Below are 22,696 nucleotides of genomic sequence, written 5' to 3'. Positions count from 1 at the left end.
AAATAAGAAAATTAAACACAAACGGCCTTGTGGAGTTGACACAGCGTCCTTAACATAACAAGCATCACAAAAGTAGTATTTATTGCATAGAAATTGCATTATAGAGTAATTGGTCTGCACCAAACATAATGCAAACAGCAGTGATGTACTGGGCTTTGTGAGGTGTTATACTTAAAAGCAGACTTGTGTACCACTGAGTGCAGCATCAAAGCAGTTAACAGGATCCCATGATCATTACCAGAATATGATATGAGTCACCAGGTTTAACCGCAAGGAAAGGCGCTAGGCCATATTTAGAGAGAGAGAGGGAGAGAGGGAGGTAGAGTGCAATAGAAAGTGATTTCTAAATGTCAGAGTTCACCATCAAAAGGCGCCTGTTACCACATCGCATGAATGGAGAAAGTTGAAAGCAGATGGGCATGAGAATGCCGTCAAAATGCAAAGCTGCAGGGAGCGTGTGTGTTGAGCTGTGGTGATAAGGATTTGCTCTAACCACATTCATCCCCCTTTGTTCTCTCAAACCGAAACACACACACACACACACATACACACTTAGGTTTCCATGACGTGATGGTGGGGAAGACGACAGGGTTGCTACAGTGCTGTGGTGGTAGAAGCTTTTTCTGCAGAACCACACAGATTCCTGACTCCTGCAGTGAAGCGGTCGGCTGTCGTCTACTGTAAATCCTGCTGCGACTAGAACAGACCAGTCTGAGGTGCTGACAGGCCTGTCTTTCACGATTTATATTGCACTATTACCATATTCCTGCTTTATTACAGAGAAGGAGAACTGAGATTTTGAGAATTTTGAGAAAAGGTCAGGAAAAAACACTTGCATTAATCTTGTAGCTGTTGTAGTAGATACGCCTTAGGTAAGTTTTGATGTACAGCTTTGGCAGATACATAAATAACACCCTGTGTTGTCAGGGTACTTGATCACTAAATTAATATTTAACTCTGTAAACCAAGTTTCTTGTATAAACTGGGAAATTCCCAGCTTTAGGTCATAAATACAAGCATGACAGAAACATGGTTGCTAGCACAATCTAATGAATTCAATATGGCAACCTTTGCTACTGAATTAGAATAAAACTTTAGCTATTATAAACTTAAGAGTTGAAATTTACAAGTTGCAATAACAAGTTGAATGTCTTTCCTTGTAGGAATGTCTGACTTTTGGGCATTTTACGGCACAAACTCATGTGAATTCATAATCTGTCAGAACGTGAGGAGTTGCCAGGAACAAAATAGAAGGCCTAATCTTTGTGCAGTATTGATTATAATTCTGTAATAAAAAGGCTAAAAAAGATTAGTGAGGAAGCAGAGAAATATTTGAATGACATCTTGAATGACAGGTATGTTTCTGTTTTGAGTAGCAGCTAACCCCTCTGCAAACACTCTCCGAGTGCTTTTTTATTGAGTGGTATTCCCCTTTAACATTAACTTTACAGGGCCTGTATGATACAATGCATTATAACAGCAGTGCAGAACCCAAACCACCTTTGATGTTTAAAGCGAGACATCACAGGAAAAAAATAATGAAACAGGAGAAAATTAGTTTTTGGCAATAAATAAATGAATCAGAGTCAAGTGTTTTTCTTCACCTGTGATGCCTCCTCTAAAGTCAAAGGAAAAGTTTTTTGGACCTGACAAGATAACTGATCCTGAAACAGTAATCCTGAAAGTAAACCTTTATAATGTGGAGCCTGATGTTACAGATTTATGTGATATTCCATTTAAAATCAGCGGAGAAGTAGATTTTGCTGCAGGAGTAGCTTTCTTTTGATGTTTTGATACTTTTTACAGTGGAAATCTGTCTGTGTTGCATTTCTTTTATTTCTATATAACTACATATTTATGGCTATAATGCTTCAATTTGCAGAGCAGAAAGTTAGTGACAGACGGCATGCAGAGCTAAGGCTTGATTTTCAAACATTCATTGGAGGCGGGACTCGTCTTGAGGCAGACAATCTCATTGGTTGAGTTAACTGTCAGTGGGTGGAGCTTGGTAACTTCATTCAGTAGTAAAGTAAGACTGTAAGTAATGAAAAGGCAGAAGGGTATGAGGAGGAGGAAACTAAAATGATAATGCCTTGTGATCTTCATCAAATCGAGGAGATTATTACTACCTCAAGACCCCATCAGAGGGAAATGATCCACTGATGGTTAAATGGGAGGAGAAATGAGGAGTTTGTTGGGCGAGAGCAGTGCAGTGCTATGGAGTGGGTGGGGGGTGGATGTTTGGTACACACCTGCAAGGACCGCACCAGTCCGTTTGTTGGTTGAGGCCAAAGCGAGCCCGGCATTTCTTAGGAGAGCCCGGGTCTGAGCACAATGCACAGCATGCACAAAACAAGAAAGAGGAAAGGCAAAAATAGAGAGGAACAGAAGAAGAGGAAAAAGGTTAGAGGGCGAGGACAGAGAGAGGAGAGATAAAGACAGATGAAGAGGAGAGAAATAAACAAAGGAAGGAGGGGACACAGGAGCTTGTCAGGGCAGGAAAAAGCACCAACAGGGCTGTCCGTTCAGAGAAAGCCATCAAGTCAAACTGTTAGTAGCCCGTTACAGCACAGCAAAACATCAACAACCACCAGAATAACCACCCAACACACTCACACACACAACTTAGTTCAAATCATACATCCTGGAAACAGGCTGTTAAGATGTACAGAGAGATACAGAGAGACTCAGAGAGGGCAGCCGTGCTGTGACACTCTGTTAGTATAGGATTTTAAAAGGTTTTCACTTTCTAAACTGATTTATCTCAGGAGGTCAAGACTCTTGACATCCAGAAATAAACTTTACTACGTCTCTGTTTGAGGCTGAAGTTGGGCCTGTAGTAAAATATTGAAATCCTCATCACATTTTTAGTTGAAAATCAGATTTCATTTCTAGCTTTTTCGTCAGCTGCACAGTCAGACATTTTTAGCTTTAGGTCACGAAAGGCACTAAATTCACACTTGCATTAGATTATTGGCATCATTCATGCTTCACCATCAGTTGCGCATTCATCAGTTGCTTGGCTACCAGCTGACTACTAACATCTATTATCATCCATATTTTTCTACCAATCTCCTACATGAAATACCAGAGTTGCCTGCAGGACATTTAAGATTTGTATCATTTAGCTTTGGAACTGCTACAAGTTATTACTTTTGATGCTACCTGCTAATGCTAGTTACTAATATAGTGTTAGCAGGAGCACTCACGTAGAGTTAGTGATCTACTAGGAACACGTGGAGGACTTCTATGTGTGTGTTTTAATTGGTGAAGACAAGACATGACTACCTTAATATGGTGAAGGAAAAGGGAAAATGCCATGATGTCTGACATTTTAAGCTTGAACAGCTAAGATCAGGACATAAAGTTTTGTACACAATGTTTATAATTCAGGTTACATGGAAAGCAGAGTGGGTGGGTGGTTTGACGTTAGAGACACATCCTGCCTCAAAGACACCAAGATGTGCTACAGAGCGCCAACGCAAGTTCAAGCTCAACTGAATTCTCTCAAATACTGTAGCGTTGACACTGGCCATACATGGTATCATGATATCTGTCTGACAAGACAAAGGCAAGACATTTAGATCAGAATCAGATTTTTACCTGTATTGGAGTCCTGCAACTTCTCCCTTTTTCTCCTCTTCTTCTTGCCCTGTGGGAGAAAAAAAAAACAACAAAATCCCCTCAGTTAATTATTTATTGTCTGGTATGGATTCCATAAAGAATTTCTGGATTCCTCTTTGCTTTCCTGGTTAGTTTAATATGTTTGTTTACTACCCTCGAGTGCAATCCCCCTCTGAGACTGACATTTACAGTGAGTGTTCATGATGAAACGTAGTCCTCCACTGTATTCTTTTATTAATAGAAATCTGCACCATATGCAAAATTAAGGTTTCTTATGTGATATGTAAATCCATTTTAAATTAAAAAAAAAGCAAAGTTGAAAGCAGCAACCAGCATCCAGGTCAGGCAACCATCTTTAATGCTCTACAAAAGCAAGAAAAAAGCAAGAAAGATAAAGAAAAACAAACAAGAAAATATGTTCCATTACTAATGTCATTGTGCACTCAATTCATGCAAAACCTGATGTAACTGATGAAAAGGACAGAGACACTCCAAAAATCTGTTTAAAAAGGCTTTTAAAAATTTGTCTCCAAAAATCTGGCTTTCATATTAGTAGTCATATATGTCATTATCTGACTAATGTGTGACTGTTGAGGTAAACATCAGAGTTGTTAATACTGATCCGGTGATGGTGAAGTGAGAACTCATATTTGGGTGAGATGAAGGATGTGGGCACAGAGATCTACCGCCTACGCTTCGATGTCTGCCCTCCTCGGCTCGCTGTCAGCATTGTCTATGTGGTTACAACAACAACTCCTCTTGCAACTGCACATTTCTGAAGCTTTGTGTCTGTGGGCGTACATGTGTGTTTGTGTCCATATACTACACGCAGGTTTTTTTAGGGCTCGGAGGAGAAACCCTCCACACCTGCGGGGGCGATATATGGAACTTCGCTTCCTGTTTTGCTAGTAGGTCCAGTGACTGTTTTTAATAACTCAGACAGAGAGTGTGGAGGTGGATGAGGAGTGAGGGGGTTTCTTGAAATGCAAGAGACAATATTTTAAGCACAGCCATGACGCTCTGAATGTTTGTATACATGTTGTCATTACACAAGTTGTTCTTTTCTATACATATGAGCCTATCAGACTCTGTTGCCCGTGCCTAAGAGGAATATTTTGGGTAAATCATTTATGTTTTTGGTTTCTTTACACTCATGGAGTTGTGATGAAATGCAGAACTACTGCAGGATTCATTTTAAGAGTCAAAGTGTAATGCATTCCTATTAAAGATCATTGGAAAAAGGTTTGACTTTGTGACATACAGTATAAAGTCCAATGCCCCTATAATTGAATACTGATATTTGTCAGTAAGCCACCATGTGTGGATTATGTTTACATATACAGTAGTACTTAGTCATGACATTTGTCCATACGCACTAATCAAGCAGCATCCACTGTGTTATGCCTTGCTGAGCTGCTTAGAAAATGCTCAAAGCTCCATGCATACAGCAATAGCTCCTACACCTATGATCACAGTTTACTAGAGCTCTGGTTTATAACATTTTCAGAACATCATGAGGATGTTTTTGAACAGTGGGCTTAGAAATAACTCTCTATGGGTACGGTTAGGACTTCTATTTTGAAATATCTGCTCAATAAAAACTACATGAAGAATAACATTAGAACAGAATCAGATTGTATGTTTATCACACGAAGCACTCGTTCAGATGTTACAAATGTGTTATAAACCACAGCCAAAGCAAAGTGTCACCATAACTCGCGTGTGTCATGCCTGCCCGTCTACAGAGTTCAGCTCAGTCAGATAAAGAGAAACAAGACAGTACAGCAGAGAAAAGCATAAACAGGTTACCACTCTGACAGGTATCTAAAATGACTGAAAAGCAGCTTCAGTTACAACCAAAGCCTTTAATTCACTCCTCATTGTTTTCTGGTAGAAAATATTCAGACATTACAGGATTTTCTTAAGCCTATAAAAATTAGAAAAACATGACTACTAAATATAAAAATCACCACTAAGTGCAGTGTTAAAAGGTTGTGTTCCTGTATAACCATAACATGTGTCATTGTTGTCTTGCTATACTAATAACAAAAATGAAGGTGCTGTATTTTAAAAGGGATGTCCCCCCAAAAAATAACAACTGAATAAATAACTAAGGCAGCGAGGCCAGCCATGCGGCCCTGCTCTCTGTTAGTTGAGCAAAACGGGTTGATTTATACCTCTGTGTGATTCAGTGTTTTACAGTTTAACTGTCTGGTAGTCATAACCATGGCAACGTACAAGACTTGGTGAAATGTATTCATAAATAACCAATCAGATCTGCTTTTGCAGCTGCTGTTACTTGCGTGTTGTTTGTGAGGCTGATGTGTGTGAGTCATTAAGATTTTTGGAAGGTGCATGCAAACTTTGCACAAGAATACCCACAACCCCTTTCATGCAGCTCTTCACATACTCATTTTTTCCCACCACAGAGGCATAAATCCACCATAAGACGTGTCCCTACCCAATCAGCTTTACTCTTTTCCCCTGCGACCCCGCTAAGGCCCGCCTCCTGCAAGAGTTCAACAGCAAACTGACAAGTCAGAGGCACACAGCAGCCCAGATACAGCACATCCCCAAACATTAGACTAAAACACATGCACCACACAGGTTTGACTTCCTCTTGTATTCTGGGAGACCTATTTAATAATTTCATGCCATAAATGTTATGTTTTATGACTTTTGACTGACAGGTCTGAGAGACAATAATCATGCAGGTTGTTGAGACAGTAGCCAGTAAGGGAAGTAAGTTGAGTAATTTCTTCAGCTCTGAGGTGAGAACAACACATATTATCAAACCCAGTTCACCAAGTTCTGGTTTATTGAATTGATCCTGTCCTGTGTTTTCATCTTGGTTTTATTTACAGGGAATCAAACCAGAGAGAAAAGAAGTAAAGTGGTTGTGGTTCTGAAATTCAAATAAAAAATAATCAAAGATAGAAGAATTTTAAAAACACCACTTGTAGCACAAATGTAGTTTAGCAATTTATTGTGGTTTTTTTAATACTTTGAGGGACATTTTGTTTCCATTTTTCTCTTCACTCTCTATTATCAGAAGCATTTTTGGAGCTGTGCTCACCACCAGAGAATGTTTACTGTAAACTGTGGTGAAATGGTATAAATTATGTTCTTTAAGTATAATACAATGTCCCTTGATATTTATAGTTGCTACAAGCTCAGTGTTGTAACCATAGCAACCAAATTACTTATTCACTCTGGAGATGGTTCCCACTACAACCCAGGTATAAAAATCCTGACTTTTCCACAGTTTTCCATAACAAAGTGAGAGTACCTCCTTGACTTAAAACTTTTACATCCTCCTGGTTATGTTTTTTTTTCAGATCAGCTCAGAAAAGTTGTTTTTTTCAGTCTGTATAGAGGAAGAGGAGAAAAGAGGAGGAGTAAGAAGAGAAGTCCTTACGTAGTTGTCCCTGGCAGACCAGGTCGGGTAGAGCTGCATGTGGAGTTGTCTCTCTTTCCTGGCCAACTCGTAGTACTTGGCCTGCTCCTCTCGGGTCAGTGCATGCCACTGGAAACACACACACACACACACACACACACACACACACACACACACACACACACATATAAATCAAGAGAGAAACTGTTAGTATTTTGATCTGATTATCAAACATTAGGTATTTGACTGTATACTGACTGTACAGGTGGGTGTGACTCCCAACAAAACCAACATTTTACACTTTACCAGCAAATGCACGGTCACCCTTTGTTGCAAATCTAGACTTAGGACCTGTGAGAACTGTGAGAAGAGCCACTCAAAGTGTACGATAAAGTATGATCTGCATCTGAACTGTAAGGATGGTATAACATACTTCATTGTCTTATCTCTCTTCAGGATCCCAGTACTACCAGTCAGTGTTATGATCTTAGTAGCACCAGTATGTGAGGGGAACAGAGTTCATGTTACCACAGTCCTCTCATGTTCCTCATGTGTGAAATTACAGACTGACCTAGAAACAGGATTAGTCTGCGTTTAGTTGTGTGTGTTTTTGGTTGTATAAATGTGTGTGCATCCCTCACCCTTCGACCCAGAATCTGGTTGATGGCGGCGCTCTCCTTTAATGTGCACTCTGCGATGACCTTTGCCCTCATCTCCTTCATGTAGAGCATGAAGGCATTCAGGGGTTTCTTGATGACCGGCTTCTTGGGCTCCTTCTCCCGCTTGGCCTCCACATGTGGCTTCCTAAGGGGGGAGAGGAAGAGGAGGAGAAGGAGGAGAGAGGGGTAAGGATGGGTGAAGGAATTTGAGTGAAGATTGAGAGAGAATCAGAACCAGTTTTTTTCTCTTTTGGTTTGTCAATTTGTGTATACAAGGATTTAGACTTGGTCTGTTGCTCATATAGAGTATGTTACATGACACATAAGACAGAACAGACATACACAACACAAATTCAAAGAAGAAGTTTATTTTAGGAAATACACATATTCATTTTCTTACCAAAGGTTAGTTGAGAAGATTGATAGCACTGTCGTGTGTGTACGTTTAATATACAGCCAGGACACGGTTGGCTTAGCTTAGCATAAAGCATATCATCATATCTTGGCAAAACAGCAAATATACATATTTCCCAACATGTCAAACTTTTACTTTAAGGGGAAATAAAAGGGGAAAACTGGATGCTTGGGGTTAGTTAAAATACACATGTCCACCACAGCTGATATAATGAGAGTTCCTAATTTTTTTCAACATATTAATTCCTTTAAATGTCCTTATGTATCCCAAAACTGAAATATTCAGTCAAGAATTAATTTGCATGAAAATAGTAACATGAACTGTGAGTCAGGTAAAGATTTAAATATATTAAATACTATCATAAAATAGTAGTAAGTTCCAGTCTCAAATTATAGTCAAACCCTGCAAGGAAACATGCACTAAGTGCAGTGATAGTATGAATTTGTACAAAAAATACACAAACTAAAAAGCTAGAGGAGAATTAAAAGGAGGATATGATGAAAAAGGTGATGTGAAAGACAGAAGGGGAACGGTGAAGAAAAAAGAACCAAAAACAAAGCGAGTGTGGCATGAAGTGCAGACAATACTTACACGTACATGCCCCTGTCATACTGTTCATGATCTTGTTTGCCTGAAGGGGGCACTATGGCTGGGTGGGGGATCCCTGTAGGATGCATGCCTGATGGGCCCAGCATCAGAGAGTGAGGGAACCTGGTGAAGGTGAAGAAAAAAACAAAGTTGGAGGAGAGAAGGGTGGAGGAAGACAAGAAAAAAAAGCTTTAGTCAGTTAAGAGCGTCACAGGGCCGAGAGGACGGTGAGCCTCAAAGCAAGAGCGAGATTTTTGGCAAGCAATGAGCTTGAAAGCGTGAAAAGCCTCTAGGTTGATTGTTTAAGTGCTTAAAGTGAACATGTGTGAATGTTTTTCTCACTAGGGTCAACCTGAGAAAAAAAAAGTTCTCTCAAGTGTCCACAGTGGTTGGAAATTAGACTTCCTGCCTGTGTGAACAGATAGGTTGATTGACTGACATAGAAGCTCTTTAAAAAGCTAAAAAGTAAAAAACAAAACAAAAACAAAAACAACAACTGGTGGCTGGTGTTAATGTTGAGCACGGCACTTAAAATGTGTGATTTGGTTCTTTGTATTTCATTCAAGCTGTAAGCATCTGTCACCACTAGAGGGCGTCCTAGCATTACTGAGTGAGAGGTTGGGAGACCAGAAAATACTCCTTCACATTTTAAACGTTGTCTTGTGTGATGTCTGAATTCAGTCAGTGCATTTACATCTTAATTTTCATTAAAAGTTTCTCAGATCAATTTATAGATGTTTTATAACTAAAAAAAAAAAACAGGTATGTTTCAGCATCTTTACAGCCTGTGGAGATAAAAGGGTCTGACTGACATTGAAACAGCAATAAGCATCAGCTGCTGGCAGCTTGTGGCAGCGGAGTGAGCATCTGGGTCAGATAATAACCAGAAAATATTCAGATAGTTTGTTTTAACCTGCAGCCTAAGGTGGGGTTTACTGCACTTGACAAATTCAGGTACTAGCAACAGAAATACAAAATGAACAACCTGCATAAATAAAAACTTGCAAGTTAGGTTAAGCTTACTGCTCGGAAATAGTAAATACAGAGGATACATTTCCCCTTTGAGCACTATGTTAAAGGTGTGATATCGAAGATTCAGATTATATTATTTATGATCACAAGAAAAATAAATTAAATGGCTCTACAACTAAGTTTTGGTGTGCGGTTTTCTCTTTTTGGACTCGATTCTGGCTTTTAAGCTGAGGTTTCCTCATTGGACCATCACTGTGGACATACCCACCTATGTGGCATGACACAGGTCTGAAACAAACTGTAAGAAAGATTGGCTGACCTTTTCTTGCTGTGTGACTGAGGCCTTGTGTATGAGACCCAGCAGACAACCTGACAAACTGGCAAAGCGCTGCGGCGAGAAAGCATCAGTCTGTTGCAAGCACCGACTTAACATTCTGTGTGTGTACAGAGATCTTAAATAGAATCAAATGTGTCAAATTAGAGCTTAAGCAAATACACAAAAAAACAAAAACACCTGCCGGAACCATATGAAGACATTGTAGCTCTCTCAAACGCACAGCCGGGTCAATTTTTAGTGTTCCTGTGTGTCCTTGAAAAACAAAAATGCTTGCTGCTTTTTTAAAATTTTGTTTTATTAGTGTCGTGGATCAGGAACACACACAAATAACAAAAAACAGAAAAGAGATCAAAGTAAGCAATAGCAAGGAAAAAGCAGTTAATGTCCTGATGGTACTCAAGGTGGAGAAGAGTTTGCGTTTCGGTGTGTGTGTGTGTGCGCATGTCAGCCTTTTGTATTCTGCAGCAGCGACTAGTTTGGCTAGGCTCAGTTTGTCTCGACTCGGCTTGTTTTGGCGAAACACTGAACTCCTGTTTACAGCACACTGGCTCCAATAGGACTTTTACAGCAGCTGCCCAATGAAAGCTGACACAGAAGCTGAACATGGGTTTGCCATGGTGAATGGAAAACTCCTGCTCAGGCATTTTGAATGTGCTATAAACAGGAGGTGATGATGCAGAGCGTTTGCTTGTTGTTTTTGCTTTTACTTTCTTGGCTCCGTCTGGCTTGGTCCGACCAGCCGGCTATGGTACCTGGAGTAGGAGGAGGCGCTGGAGAGGTTGGAGGAGTAGGGCTGCCTGAATCCACAGGGGGACAGGGCAGGATAGACTGGCTGGCTCTGCCTGCCACAGCATAGCAAAGGGGAGAGACGGCAACAGTTGGTGCCTTTCAGCTTTACAGGTAAAGATAGTTTGTCCCTATTAGCCCTTAAGGTCAGTTTATTTCTACTATAATTAATAGTTCTAATTCTAATATAATACTTATTTTTTGTCCTGTAATTTAATTTTTATCCCTCATTATTCATAATTAATATTATTTGTTGTTTTTCAGCTTCTCACCTCTCCTCTATACATTATTATATGGGTGTAGGTGTGTTTTATTGTATACATGTATATATCTTTTTACATTGCTATATTTTGTAATGTGCAAACAAATGTAAAATAAACTTCAGCACCAGTACATTTCAAAAATCTCATTCTGCAATAAAGTGAAATCTCATGGTTTAATGCTACTTCTTTTTTAGACACTTTACATCTATTGAAGAATCTGTTATAGGAGCTCTTGTGGTGCTGTGATGCACGGTGATCCCCCGTGGAGGCTCTGGATCAGCACTGTTGACAGCTGTGTGTCAATACTTGGCTTACTGGGAGCAGAAACACACACACTCACACACCATGGGAGGTCGAGGGTGGGGATGGGATGTAAGCAAAAGCCTTTGATATGTATAAAACCACTCTTACAATACAACCATCCCTCCTTCAACTGATTCATCCTTATGTTTCAACACGCACTCCAATCCACATCTAGCATTTAAACCACCTTTACAATCATCATCATCATCACACACACTTCCACGTATCATCTCATCCTCTTCAACTCCACTGTAGTATCTTTAGCCCCAGGAGGCGGCGCTACACATACAGTAAAGCCCAGCAGCAGAGGCCTTCAGCTGGGAAGAGATCCAGAGATCACTGGGCTCAGCTCCTGGAGGGCCATTCATGCTGTAATCCTGTTTTAACTGAGGTCACACTACAACACGGGTCAAGTGTTGTTCAGATAAAGGCAGTTCAAACTAAATGGCCGGTCTGCAGGAAGCTCCGCACACCAGGTCTCAGAATCCATAAATACATTAATCAATCCATCAATCAATGTGATTTATTTTTGGTCCATAGCCAAAAAAAAATTTCAAAAATCAGCCCTCATATACACCATCATACAGGTCACACACATCAGAATCCTTGCAAACAGCAGCTCCCGAGTGTCGCTAATGCCACACTCAGTAAATACCTCCCATGTGAAAGGCATGGCTGGACAGAGGTATGCTGGGAATTAAATGAAAAACTAGGCCACCTGCTCTATTGTACTGGTCAGCGCTTGAGAATTTTCTTTGTTACACTTTGACTACAAGTGACAAAGTAATTACAAACCTGCAAACTGATAGGTTCAGTTGAGGGTACTGAGTTTGAAAATGTCAGTGAGTGACCGTAAAGGGGAATAGCTTTCATGCTTTGTTTCCAACAGTAACTGTTTGTTCTGACACTAAAGGCCTCAAAAAGACATCTGACTGCTCTCCTGCTCTTCAGGTGGTTTGTTAAAGGACCAATATGTAAAATTGTATTGCCTTGAAGTGCAAAAGTGACAATAAAATGTGAATTTTAGCTTAAGGTTCTTACTTTCTGGCCATTACTGGACATCCAATTTTCAACTTCCTGCAATTTCAGCTGCTCAATCATGGAGGACGGAGAAGCAAACAGAATATTTCCGCACGGTGCACCATGACGTCCGGTCCTTCACCTCGCACAACACGTTATATGAACTAATTCTTTCCGAGCATAATCCGACCTTTACAGGCCATCGTTCCTTAAGGGGACAGGAGGAGGCTGTGCAGTCTCACTCTGCTTTGGTTGATAAAAGTTAAAGAGGCTTTATAACATCCCCTTCATCTCTCGTTACACACTATTTCATAATGCAACATGTTTGTGAGACTCGTGCTCCCACCACAGCAGCCGCCACTGCAAAGCTGCATCCTTACGAACAACAAAACACATCTCAAATAATTCCTGACCCCCTCCCGGTGTGAGGCAACTAACCAACCAGCCAACGGGCCCGGGGGATATATGGAGGTGGTCATGGAGGGACAGGAGGACAGACCAGGCTAATAGTCAAAACAACAGAAAACAACAATTTGACATTTAACCACTTATTCTCTGTGTTCTCCCCTCCCCTTCCTCCTTCAACAAAGCAGCACACTACAAGGGGCCAAACAAGAAGATAATCTGGGTTAAAGGAGATTAGCTGTTCATAATATCTGTGAAAATCCATAGTGAAGTGTCTGAAAAAGATAAAACGTCTGTAAATCACAGACTTGAGAAATGTCTTGGGACAGACAGCTCGTCCTACAGAAACATGAAAAAGACATAAACACACGTAAGCAAATGTACACACGAAGTTTTAAGCTTCCATTCCAAATCTCCATGACATTTGATGTAAGCCTTTAACCCTGCAGGGGTTTTTGTCCAGGCACAGATACTGTAGGTTGTAATAAATGGATTTGTGTTGATCCATAAATCAATGGAGGTCTGACATTATAAGTTCACAATCAACCAGCGTGACATCGCAAGCTCACAATCGACTCAGAATTGATGGAAACACTATATGAAATGACTGAATATAGAACAGATGTGGCTGTTGCAGTCGTCCCACACTACAGAGCTTTCTACACTACAGGCCACTGTAGTACCACTGTAAACCAAAACACAATGCATTGGATAAAAGCCAAAAACAAGCTAATTTTGATATTTAATTTTGGGGTCTTTGTTAGTTTATTTAAGGCCAGAATCTACCTGAACCTGCCAACATTTCCCAGAATCCACCACATCTTAAGGAACACTGCAAGTTACATATTTAGATGTGATGGTAATGTTTTCCAGGATATTGCATGACTTGTGCTCATTGCTCTTTTTTCTCCTTTACTGTATAAGATGATTTCTTGGCAACAACATCCAGTTTTAAACCACATTAAGTCTCTTTATTGATAATTTGATTTTAGTCAGTAAAAGCATGCACTCAGAGTACATGCTTGTGACTAGATAGATAAATACTTTTAGTATCTGTAACACAGTTAGTAACAGAGTTTTTACTCAACATTATTGTGGTTGACATTTCATTAAAATATTGCAGTTGTACACATTCCTTTTGTTTTGACCAGAGGCCACAGGTTGAAGTAAGAGTCTCAAACACAGAGGATCAAAGGAGGTGGTTTCCATGCCAACGGGGGGCCTTGGGTTAGCTACTCTGACACCAGGTGAGACAGTGATGTATGTAACACTGACCTGGGTCAGAGTGTGTATGTGAATGTGTGTATATGTAATACTGTGAGATAGTGATAATGACGATAAGGGTGTTTGGGAAGGTCAAAGTGAGTTGTGAAGATTAGCAGAGGACTTTTTTTCCCGGGAAAATTAATGTTTGAGGGTTAGATACAGGTTAATGGTGCAAATTCTGTTACAGAAAAACACCAGAGTTTGGACTAAACAGCAGAAGAATGTTTGTTGGGCTGGAACAAAAAATATTTTGTGTAATGTTTTAAGAGTTTCAGAAAGAAAACTGCTGCATATTACAGCTACTGCAATTACTCAGTTATCCTCAACGTAAGTGTGTATGTAGCGTCAGTTTAGGGCTGCAACTAATTATTATTTTTGATTTATCTGCAGATTATTTTCTCGATTAATCCACTAATCATTTGGTCAATGAAATGTCAGAAAATAGTGAAAAATGTCCATCGCACTTGCTTGTTTTGTTCCGACCAACAGTCCAAAATTCAAGGAAATTAAGTTTAGGCCAAGAAAACAGGAAAAAAATAACATTTATAGGCAGGAGCCAGTGAATTTTTGCCATTTTTTTGCCATCGATTAATTTTCTCCCAATCAACGAATCAATTAAATCCACTAATAGTTTCACCTCTCTGTCAGTTCTCATCATGTAACAGACGGAGCTGGTGTATTCCTTTAATGTTAGTGAGTTATAACAAGGTCATCACAAGTACACAAAGGACTGAGTCACATCATGTACAGATAAGTGTGTGTGTGTGTATGAGACTCACCAGCCCATGGAGGGAGTGATCTGTCCGACGCCGCCTGGAGGGAGGGAGTAGTACCCCGAGAGGTCCTGGGACTGGTGCCTGTGAACGCCTGGAGGACACACACACACACACACGTTAGGTGAGGTCAGCAGCCCCTGGCCCTGGCCCGATGGGCTATTAGCGCTATTAGTAGTCTGGGAACCTGGTATTAAACACAAAGATGCCCTTAACACAGGTCACACACTTTACACAGTCTGTCACAGTGTGTGTCTGAGAGTGTGAGTGTGTTAGGGTGAAATGATACTGTGTGTGTGAGTGTGTGTGTGTGTGTGTGTGTGTAGGACCCTTCACTGGGAGCTGACGTCTCCAGTTAGTTTCACTGGTTTATTCTACCCAAGTTACGGGCTGTGGCAAAAGTTCCCACATTTTAAAAACACACACAGATACGGGCAGACACACACCCAAACATGCACACAAACAAACTATCTCCCATTCTTCATCTCCACTTTTAGCAAAAAATGTTTTCCAACAAAAGAAACACAGACAGCTCGACTCTCTGCCCTCACACAGTAAATATCCAGTCTCTCTCTGTCTCCCTCTTTGTGCCCTTCAAAGGAAGTCATTTGTCAACAGGCAGCACCTAGCACTTAGCGCGGCCCGGCTGCTAACCTGTGTTTGCAGCAGAGGAATGCTCTAGATGACTGTAATTTGGCCGCGGCTCCAGGCCTGTTTCAGGACCCTGAGCCACCATAAATCTGGATGACAGGAATGTGACTCAGTCAGTCGACCTGTCTCACCACTCAGATCCTTCTTCCCCTCCCTCCGTCTGCCCCACCACTCCCTTCCTCCCTTCTCCTCCCTCATCTTTTCTTACAGCCCTCCGCCCTTCCACTGCCCAGACCCTCTTACTCCTAGTTTTGTGTCCTCCTTCTCACCTCTCTTTTCCCTTCTTCACGGACTTATTTCGCCTTCATTAAAACCTCAACTCTTTTCCTTCCCTCTCCTTTCCTTCCTGATTTCCATTCCCAGAATTTATCCACCCCCCATTTTACTTTTATGGTCTTTCCTGGATTCATTCTCGCCTTCTCCTCTGCCTCCCCTGGATTATTTCTCTACCGTATGATAAATAAATGTAAACATTAAAAAAAAATCCTATGCTGTCCTGTCAATAAAACAATTTTCTCATTTGTCACATACTGTATATCTATCTATTCTTTTTTGCACGTATTGACTATTTCAATAAAGTGGCTGGTGTGAACAAATAAACTTGACTTCAATCCTCCAAAAAACCACAAGCTTTAGAAGACTTAAAGCTTAAGCTTAATTCTTTAATTAAATACCCAATGATGTAGAAGGCTAATTGAGAAAAACAATTAACATTTAAAAATAGTATTGCTAGTGCATGAATCAAATTTGTTTACAACAAGACAGTAATGGTTTGCCGATCAGATATTATATGTGACTTAACGAGCTAACTGCTATTTAAACAGTCAAAATCTAAACGTTCTAAGCCAAAGTCACCACAAGCATGTTCATCAGACAAACATAACCAGCTGAGGGTTGTATTGAATAAGCTCTGTTTACAGTACAATACTCTATAGCCTTGTGATAAATGCCTTTAAAAAGAGCTAAGAGAGTACTTAAAAGGGGCAGAAGGGACTTTTGGCCCTCTGAGCCCTGCTGTAACATCTTCCCATCACAGTTCTGCATGTGTTACATCATGGAGGAGTTTTCTCAGCAGCATGTGTCAAACTCAGAAACATAAACAAGGTTCAAAATATAAATTCCACTTATTGTAAACACAGGGTTTACCCTCAGGCTGTGTTCAGACTGAAAACAGCACTGTGTGACAAAACATGGACTCCTCATTTATTTCCATGGGAGCACTGCATTGGTGCAGCGGCGCGCTGAAGCAAACAGACACATACAAAGAACAACAACAAAACAAAGGGACTTTGGGTGAGAAAGTTTTGATCCTGGCTCAACGTTTATGCAGCACAGTGCTACATCATTAAGCAACGCGTTGCGTCGGCCAATCAAAGAAGTGCAGCATTTTGTGTCTATAGAGTTGTGAAATGAGAAGAACCATTTATTTTCCATATAAACAATATTACGTCAGTCACAGTTGAGTGAATGACATGAAACCCTCCTGGCTAAATCATCAAAAGATTAACAACTGTGATCTGGTACAAAGTCAAAGGTAAAAGCCTGCGTTCATAAAACCTTCATAAAAGTATAAGTTAACTATGACTCCCAAGGTGCATTTCGGCAAGAAACATCCAATTGTCAAGCTTAAAATTCTTTCACGTGCACCACTAATGGCAGGCGGAAGCTAAAGATTATTCTGTTGAAGAAAGTGAAAACACAACCTTCAGCTTTTGGAAGAATTCAGCCTATAGCCCTGTGTTTTGTTCTCAAGTGCAATGACGAAGAGTTTTAAATTCTCTACTGCTCTGATTCGCACCTCTGACTGGATTCTTCTCCATAGCAACGGTGGTGGAGGCACAGGGGTATTGTAGTAGTTTGAGCCATCCGCCATGTTAAACTGATGGACAAAACATGATCTCTCAGAAATGAAGTAGAAATAATTAAAGCTGCTGGCCATAACATACATATATGATTGTTATATTATCCAGTGTTGAGGATATTGTTCAAACTAAAATTTGAAATGGGAATAAAGAATGGGGAAAAACACACAACTCTAGGTAGCCTTGTAGCATTTAGCACTGTGCTACTTTTACAGTTGCAACCATTGAAACAGAGAAAAGATTTGCTGCCATGATAACTTAAGAGGTGTAATCCCGCCTCTGAGATAAAGTATAAACAGCAGTGCAGTATCTTTGCATCTGCCTTCAAACTGGACTTTCACAGATACCTTGTTCCAACACACCAGCTTCGGCCATTTTGTTTTGCCAGAGGGCTACCATCAGTCTGAATGTGCCCTTAGGCTAGTACAAATTTTTCTGTCTACAGACTGCCTCACTGAACTGTTTATAATAGACATTGAGAATACTGACGAATAACAGCATTAATAGCAATGAATGTTAATTCACTACACTCAGCAAATGGATATTGGACTTCCTCACAAACAGATCCCAGAAAGTTCAGATTGGCTGTCACACCTCCTTCACTCTAGCACTCAACACCGGAGCCCCCAGGGCTATCTGCTCAGCCTTCCTCCATTACAAACAACGACGAGAATTCAAAACAACCTACTGCTCAACATAAGCAATACCAAGGAGCTGGTCGTTAATTTTAGGGAAAAGGAGGCAAGGAAACACACCCCTACATCAGTGGAGCTGAGGTGGCTCAGGTAAACAGTTGTAGGTTCCTGGGAATCAGCATCACAGAGAGCCTGACATGGTCCTCTCACATCTCCACCCTGGTAAAGAAAGCTCAGAAATGGATGTATTTCTTAAGGAAACTTAAGAGGGCAAAATTACCGTGCCAAGTTGTTGTTAACTTTTACAGAAGAGCAATAGAAAGCATCCTGACAGGAAACATTACAAACTGGCATGGCATGTGCACGACCCAGAACATCATTGGTACAGATCTACCAGGCATCAGTGATATTGAAGAGGTGAGGTGCCTGTGCAGAGCCCAAAGGATACTAAAAGACAATACCCACCCCAGCCACAGCCTGTTCATCCTGCTGCCATCTGGCAAGCGATACAGAAGTATCTGCTGCCGTACCACCTGAGCAGCTTCTTTCCTCAGGCTGTGAGACTCCTCAACTCCACCTCATCCTCTGCACTCCACCATAAATAAATTACATGGAACTTTCTGTTATGCTAGTTTTGCACATTACCATACCACTACCTTTTGTATACTATATGTAAATAAGTAACTGTATATTTATATTTATTCTATTCTAATTTTAAATATTTGTATATATGTTCAGTGTGTATAGTGTGAAGGGGGCTACAACTTTAACTTTATTGTACATCCCCGTGTTGTAGAATGACAAATAAATGTGCCTACTTCTTTCTAGTGTGATGGTGAACTTACCATCCTTTTTCCAAATCACCCACGTTCCCTGAAATGACTGTATGGCTAACATCAAAACAGAAATCCTAAACACAATGTACACAAGTTTTATTTTGAACGTTAAATCAGTCACACATCAATGTGATGGAAACATGACGCTGATTTCTGTAAGTCACGTTTTTGCTTCAGCTCTGACACTATCAGCCCTGTTTGCTGTTGGGAAACCTGAAGGGGAAAATTAGCAGCAGTAATGGGGCAGTTTTCTTTGGAATGCCCCTTTTAAAGCGGTCGTCTAATGACAGCTACAGCAACTATCTCACGGTCTCCATGTCAGCGTCTTGGGAAACACTTAAAAGGGAAACCATTTGAGTCAAACCGGCTCTGCGAGAGCTCGGTATCAGAACGTGTGCATGTTAAACAGAGTCGAGGTGCTGAAAATAGTATTCCTGCACTGATAATGTGCTGTGGCGGTTATAACCACTGAGAATGTAAGTGCTGCAGCATCTGAGCATTTAAATGACTTGACAACCTGCTTGTGTGGTGTACATAAAAGAGCCCAAGACCAAAAGAAACTTTGTAGTGTTTTGTTACAGTAAGGGCGGTAATGAGTGCTGACAAATTTTACTCAAGTACAGGAACAGTTACTTTTCTTAAGACCAAACATCAAAAGTCACAGTAATAGTAAAAGTAATTTTTTTACAGTGTAAAACTACAGATTATAAAAGCGATGTCTAATATGACTCTTTTCATTTTTTTCTTATTATTCATCACATTTCATTTCCAATACACAGTTTCCCTTTTTCTCATGTTGTTTTCAAGCCGAATGACTCACAGTCTCGCCATCAATTCAAAAATGTAAAAGGAACATGAGTATATATTGCCATTCAGGATATAATAAATATCTTAGGATGTTAGAGTGCAACTTATAATTTTACTTATTCTTTAATTGTTTTAATTTGTCTTCTCTAAGTTCACTAATTTTTTTAAATTTGTATTCATATGGTCTGTTTTTGTGCTTTGTTTTATCCTTTGTTTCTGTTTGACTGATTGATAAAGAAAATGAAACATGTAAAGATGACAAAAGTATAGAATAGAATCTAAACTGAAGAGTAAACATCAGGTAAAAAAGTTTTTCAAATAATTAAAAGGCAACAAATTACTGCAGACGGTAGTTACTTTAACAACGTTCAACATTAAATGTACAGTTCAACCCAAAATCAAAAATACCTGTAATGCTATTTATCCATCTAGATTGTTTTAGTGTGAGTTGCCGAGTTTTGGCGATATCGGCCAAAGAGATGTCTGCCTTCTCTCAAACATAATGCAACTAGATGGCACTCGGCTTGTGGTGCTCAAAGCGGCAAAAAAAATCATTTGAAAAACTCAACAGCAATGTCTCTTTCCAGAAATCATGACCCGGTTACTTGAGATAATCCACAGATTTGTTGTGAGTAGTTTCATGTAGGAACTATTGGTAGAAAGAAAATAGTTCCTACATGAAACTGAAACAACAAGGTCTGTGGATTGCTGTTGAGTTTTTCAGATGTATTTTTTTGGCGCTTTGAGCACCACAAGCCGAGTGCCATATAGTCTCATTATATTAAAAAAATGCAGACATCTCTACGGCCAATATCTCCAAAACTATCTAGATGGATAAATAGCACTACAGGTAAGAGGAAACATATGTATTTTTGGTTCCTACTCAAGAAGTACATTTAAAAAAAATGGGTATTGTAGTTATTGTAAAGTTTATTTACACTACTGTAAAGTGCAGTAGGATGGTGTATGTGGGTTTGATCCAAAATAAACTACAGAGTGTGTGTTCATGGTAATTAAGGAACATGTCACCCAGCACAACAGTGTGGCTCATTGATGTGTTTTTAATAGTTTTTGGACAACAATGGAGCTCTATGGCACAGTGGAATAAGATATATCAGGTTTTGGCCACACAGAGAGTACTTGTGAGGAGGATCAAATCATTGTTTGTTTTGGTATTTTCATGGATTTGTTGACAATAAGAAAGATATAGAATATTGTAGCCTTTTTCTATAAGTAATACTTTGAAATTACTCAGAAATGCAGTGACAATCTAAAGGTACCTTAAGCATGCTGTTTGCAACTAGTTACTTCACGTCTTCTGTTGCACACGTACAGTAATATCTGAAGACCATGTGAGACTATACAGCAAGTGTTAGTCAGTATTAATCTTGCACATTACAGTGTGACAACGTGCAGACTTGTTTCATTTCTGCTTTTTCTTTCTGTATTTTATGCTCTATTGTCCGAGCCAACAGTCATATCTGAGAAACAGTCAAAGCAATGTGATGGTGCTGGATCGACTGCGATCAACTACTTTTAATCACATGCTGAATGTGGTGTTATGGTTGACTGAAGAAATGACTGAACTGACTGGACTGACCAGCTGGGTCGCACGATGTCAGCACACTACAGCTTTATAGAGTCATCATTTCTTAACTACGATGATCTTAAACCAAATTTAATTTAACAAAACATTTTTACCTAGTTTGGCAAATCTAAGATAAATATTTTAAACAAAATAAAAAATATAAATCCTAAAGGGTTTGGCAAACATAAACAAAAAAAAGATTTTGGTGAGATAAAAATGAGAATGATGAGATGAGAACATTTAAAAATTAACTCTTAAACACATACCTCTATAAAAGTTCTAACACTGTTAATCCTCCAGACAAATACAACATTTTTACTGTTCTGATAGCAAAAAAAAGGAAAGTAAATTTCCATTCCATTTTCTCCACTCTGCTGTCCTGCTCTGCTGTCAGATATAACAGTGCTATCAGAGTGAGCTTTTATTTTGTTGTGATCTAGTGTGCTTGCATGACAACACAAGCTCTCTGGTTACCACGGAAACTGGCATCTTTGCATCCCAGTCATTGTCACTGTAAGTCTCTTATTCTAAGTCTCTTGCAGTATCGGTGTGAGGTGATGACGTAAAGCGGGGGGGCTTAGGAGTGACAGTGTCTGTACATCCACTGTCATGTTTTGAAAGTGCACTGCAGCTAAATTTAGAACTGGGATTAGGAAAATCTTTATTTTACCAAACTTTCTGCAAATACATTTTCACTGGGCTGGATTGTTATGTTGCTTCTGATGCCCAAAAAAGTGAAACTGATCTGCCATAGATTACTTTATACTTCAACAGCCAATCTTAAAGAAGATTCTTTGCATCTGATAAATCAAATGCAAAATGATAAGAGGAGGATGTTACAATATAAGTTTTCTTTTAGCTTTCACTATAAGGGGAAATTAAAGGAAACATTAGGGGTTATAAAGCTGAAATACTACTAAAGGTCATCCAATAACATTTTTTTAGACAGCAGTGAAAACAGAAAGTGGGTTCTAATGGAAACAACACAGGAAGTAAACTGTGCAGTGAGAATAAAGTGAGAGCTGTGAGCTCAATGTACAACAAAGGAGGTTAAAGGAAGAGAGGTGTCAATTTTGAGCAGACATATAACCAAAGACTTTCCCCGTTCACAAACGATGCATGATTATTATAGTAAGCGGCTGTCATCTACAATGAGCTGCGTTCACAGTAACATCGTATTAGCTGTCACAAACATGACGACATGAAAAACAGGAAGGATAACGTGATGCCTCTGAATGCAGAGTAACAGGAGTTAAATGATGAACTTTTATATTGATGGTCAACCCTGGTATTTCACACATCATTAGTGCGATGATGTAGAAAGAGGGACAAGGCCACGAAAAGATTAAAGGGAAAAAAAAGGAAAAATGGTAATAACATATCTGATTTTCTTTCAACCTTTACAGTACATGCAAGTGATGCAAGAGTAGTGTAATTCTAGGCCTGGGGAGTGAGAGAAAGAACTGGCAGAGCACAGACATTACAAGATATCAAATAATTATAAGATTA

The 22,696-nt window shown here is 39.8% G+C and overlaps 1 protein-coding gene across 18 annotated transcripts in view; it reads right to left on the bottom strand.

The window, feature by feature from the left end:
• tcf7 (transcription factor 7) overlaps positions 1 to 22,696 on the bottom strand; it is a 78,624-nt gene that overhangs the window by 3,711 nt on the left and 52,217 nt on the right. For 2 of the 18 annotated variants that reach the window (XM_044223058.1, XM_044223047.1), the window contains exons 5-12: positions 14,815 to 14,902; positions 10,700 to 10,834; positions 8,687 to 8,806; positions 7,663 to 7,825; positions 7,043 to 7,150; positions 6,086 to 6,133; positions 3,604 to 3,652; positions 2,253 to 2,325 (exon numbers count right to left, since the gene is read on the bottom strand). In XM_044223058.1, coding sequence (XP_044078993.1) covers positions 2,253 to 2,325; positions 3,604 to 3,652; positions 6,086 to 6,133; positions 7,043 to 7,150; positions 7,663 to 7,825; positions 8,687 to 8,806; positions 10,700 to 10,834; positions 14,815 to 14,902 — 784 coding nt within the window. The remainder of the gene's footprint in view (positions 1 to 2,252; positions 2,326 to 3,603; positions 3,653 to 6,085; positions 6,134 to 7,042; positions 7,151 to 7,662; positions 7,826 to 8,686; positions 8,807 to 10,699; positions 10,835 to 14,814; positions 14,903 to 22,696) is intronic. The other 16 variants (XM_044223059.1, XM_044223063.1, XM_044223060.1 and 13 more) reach the window with 14 other exon arrangements.

This window comes from Siniperca chuatsi, linkage group LG14 (genome assembly GCF_020085105.1).
Source record: "Siniperca chuatsi isolate FFG_IHB_CAS linkage group LG14, ASM2008510v1, whole genome shotgun sequence".
Lineage (NCBI taxonomy): Eukaryota > Metazoa > Chordata > Actinopteri > Centrarchiformes > Sinipercidae > Siniperca > Siniperca chuatsi.
The sequence above is the reverse complement of the archived record's forward strand: the minus strand, read 5'-3'. Positions and strand labels throughout refer to the sequence as shown.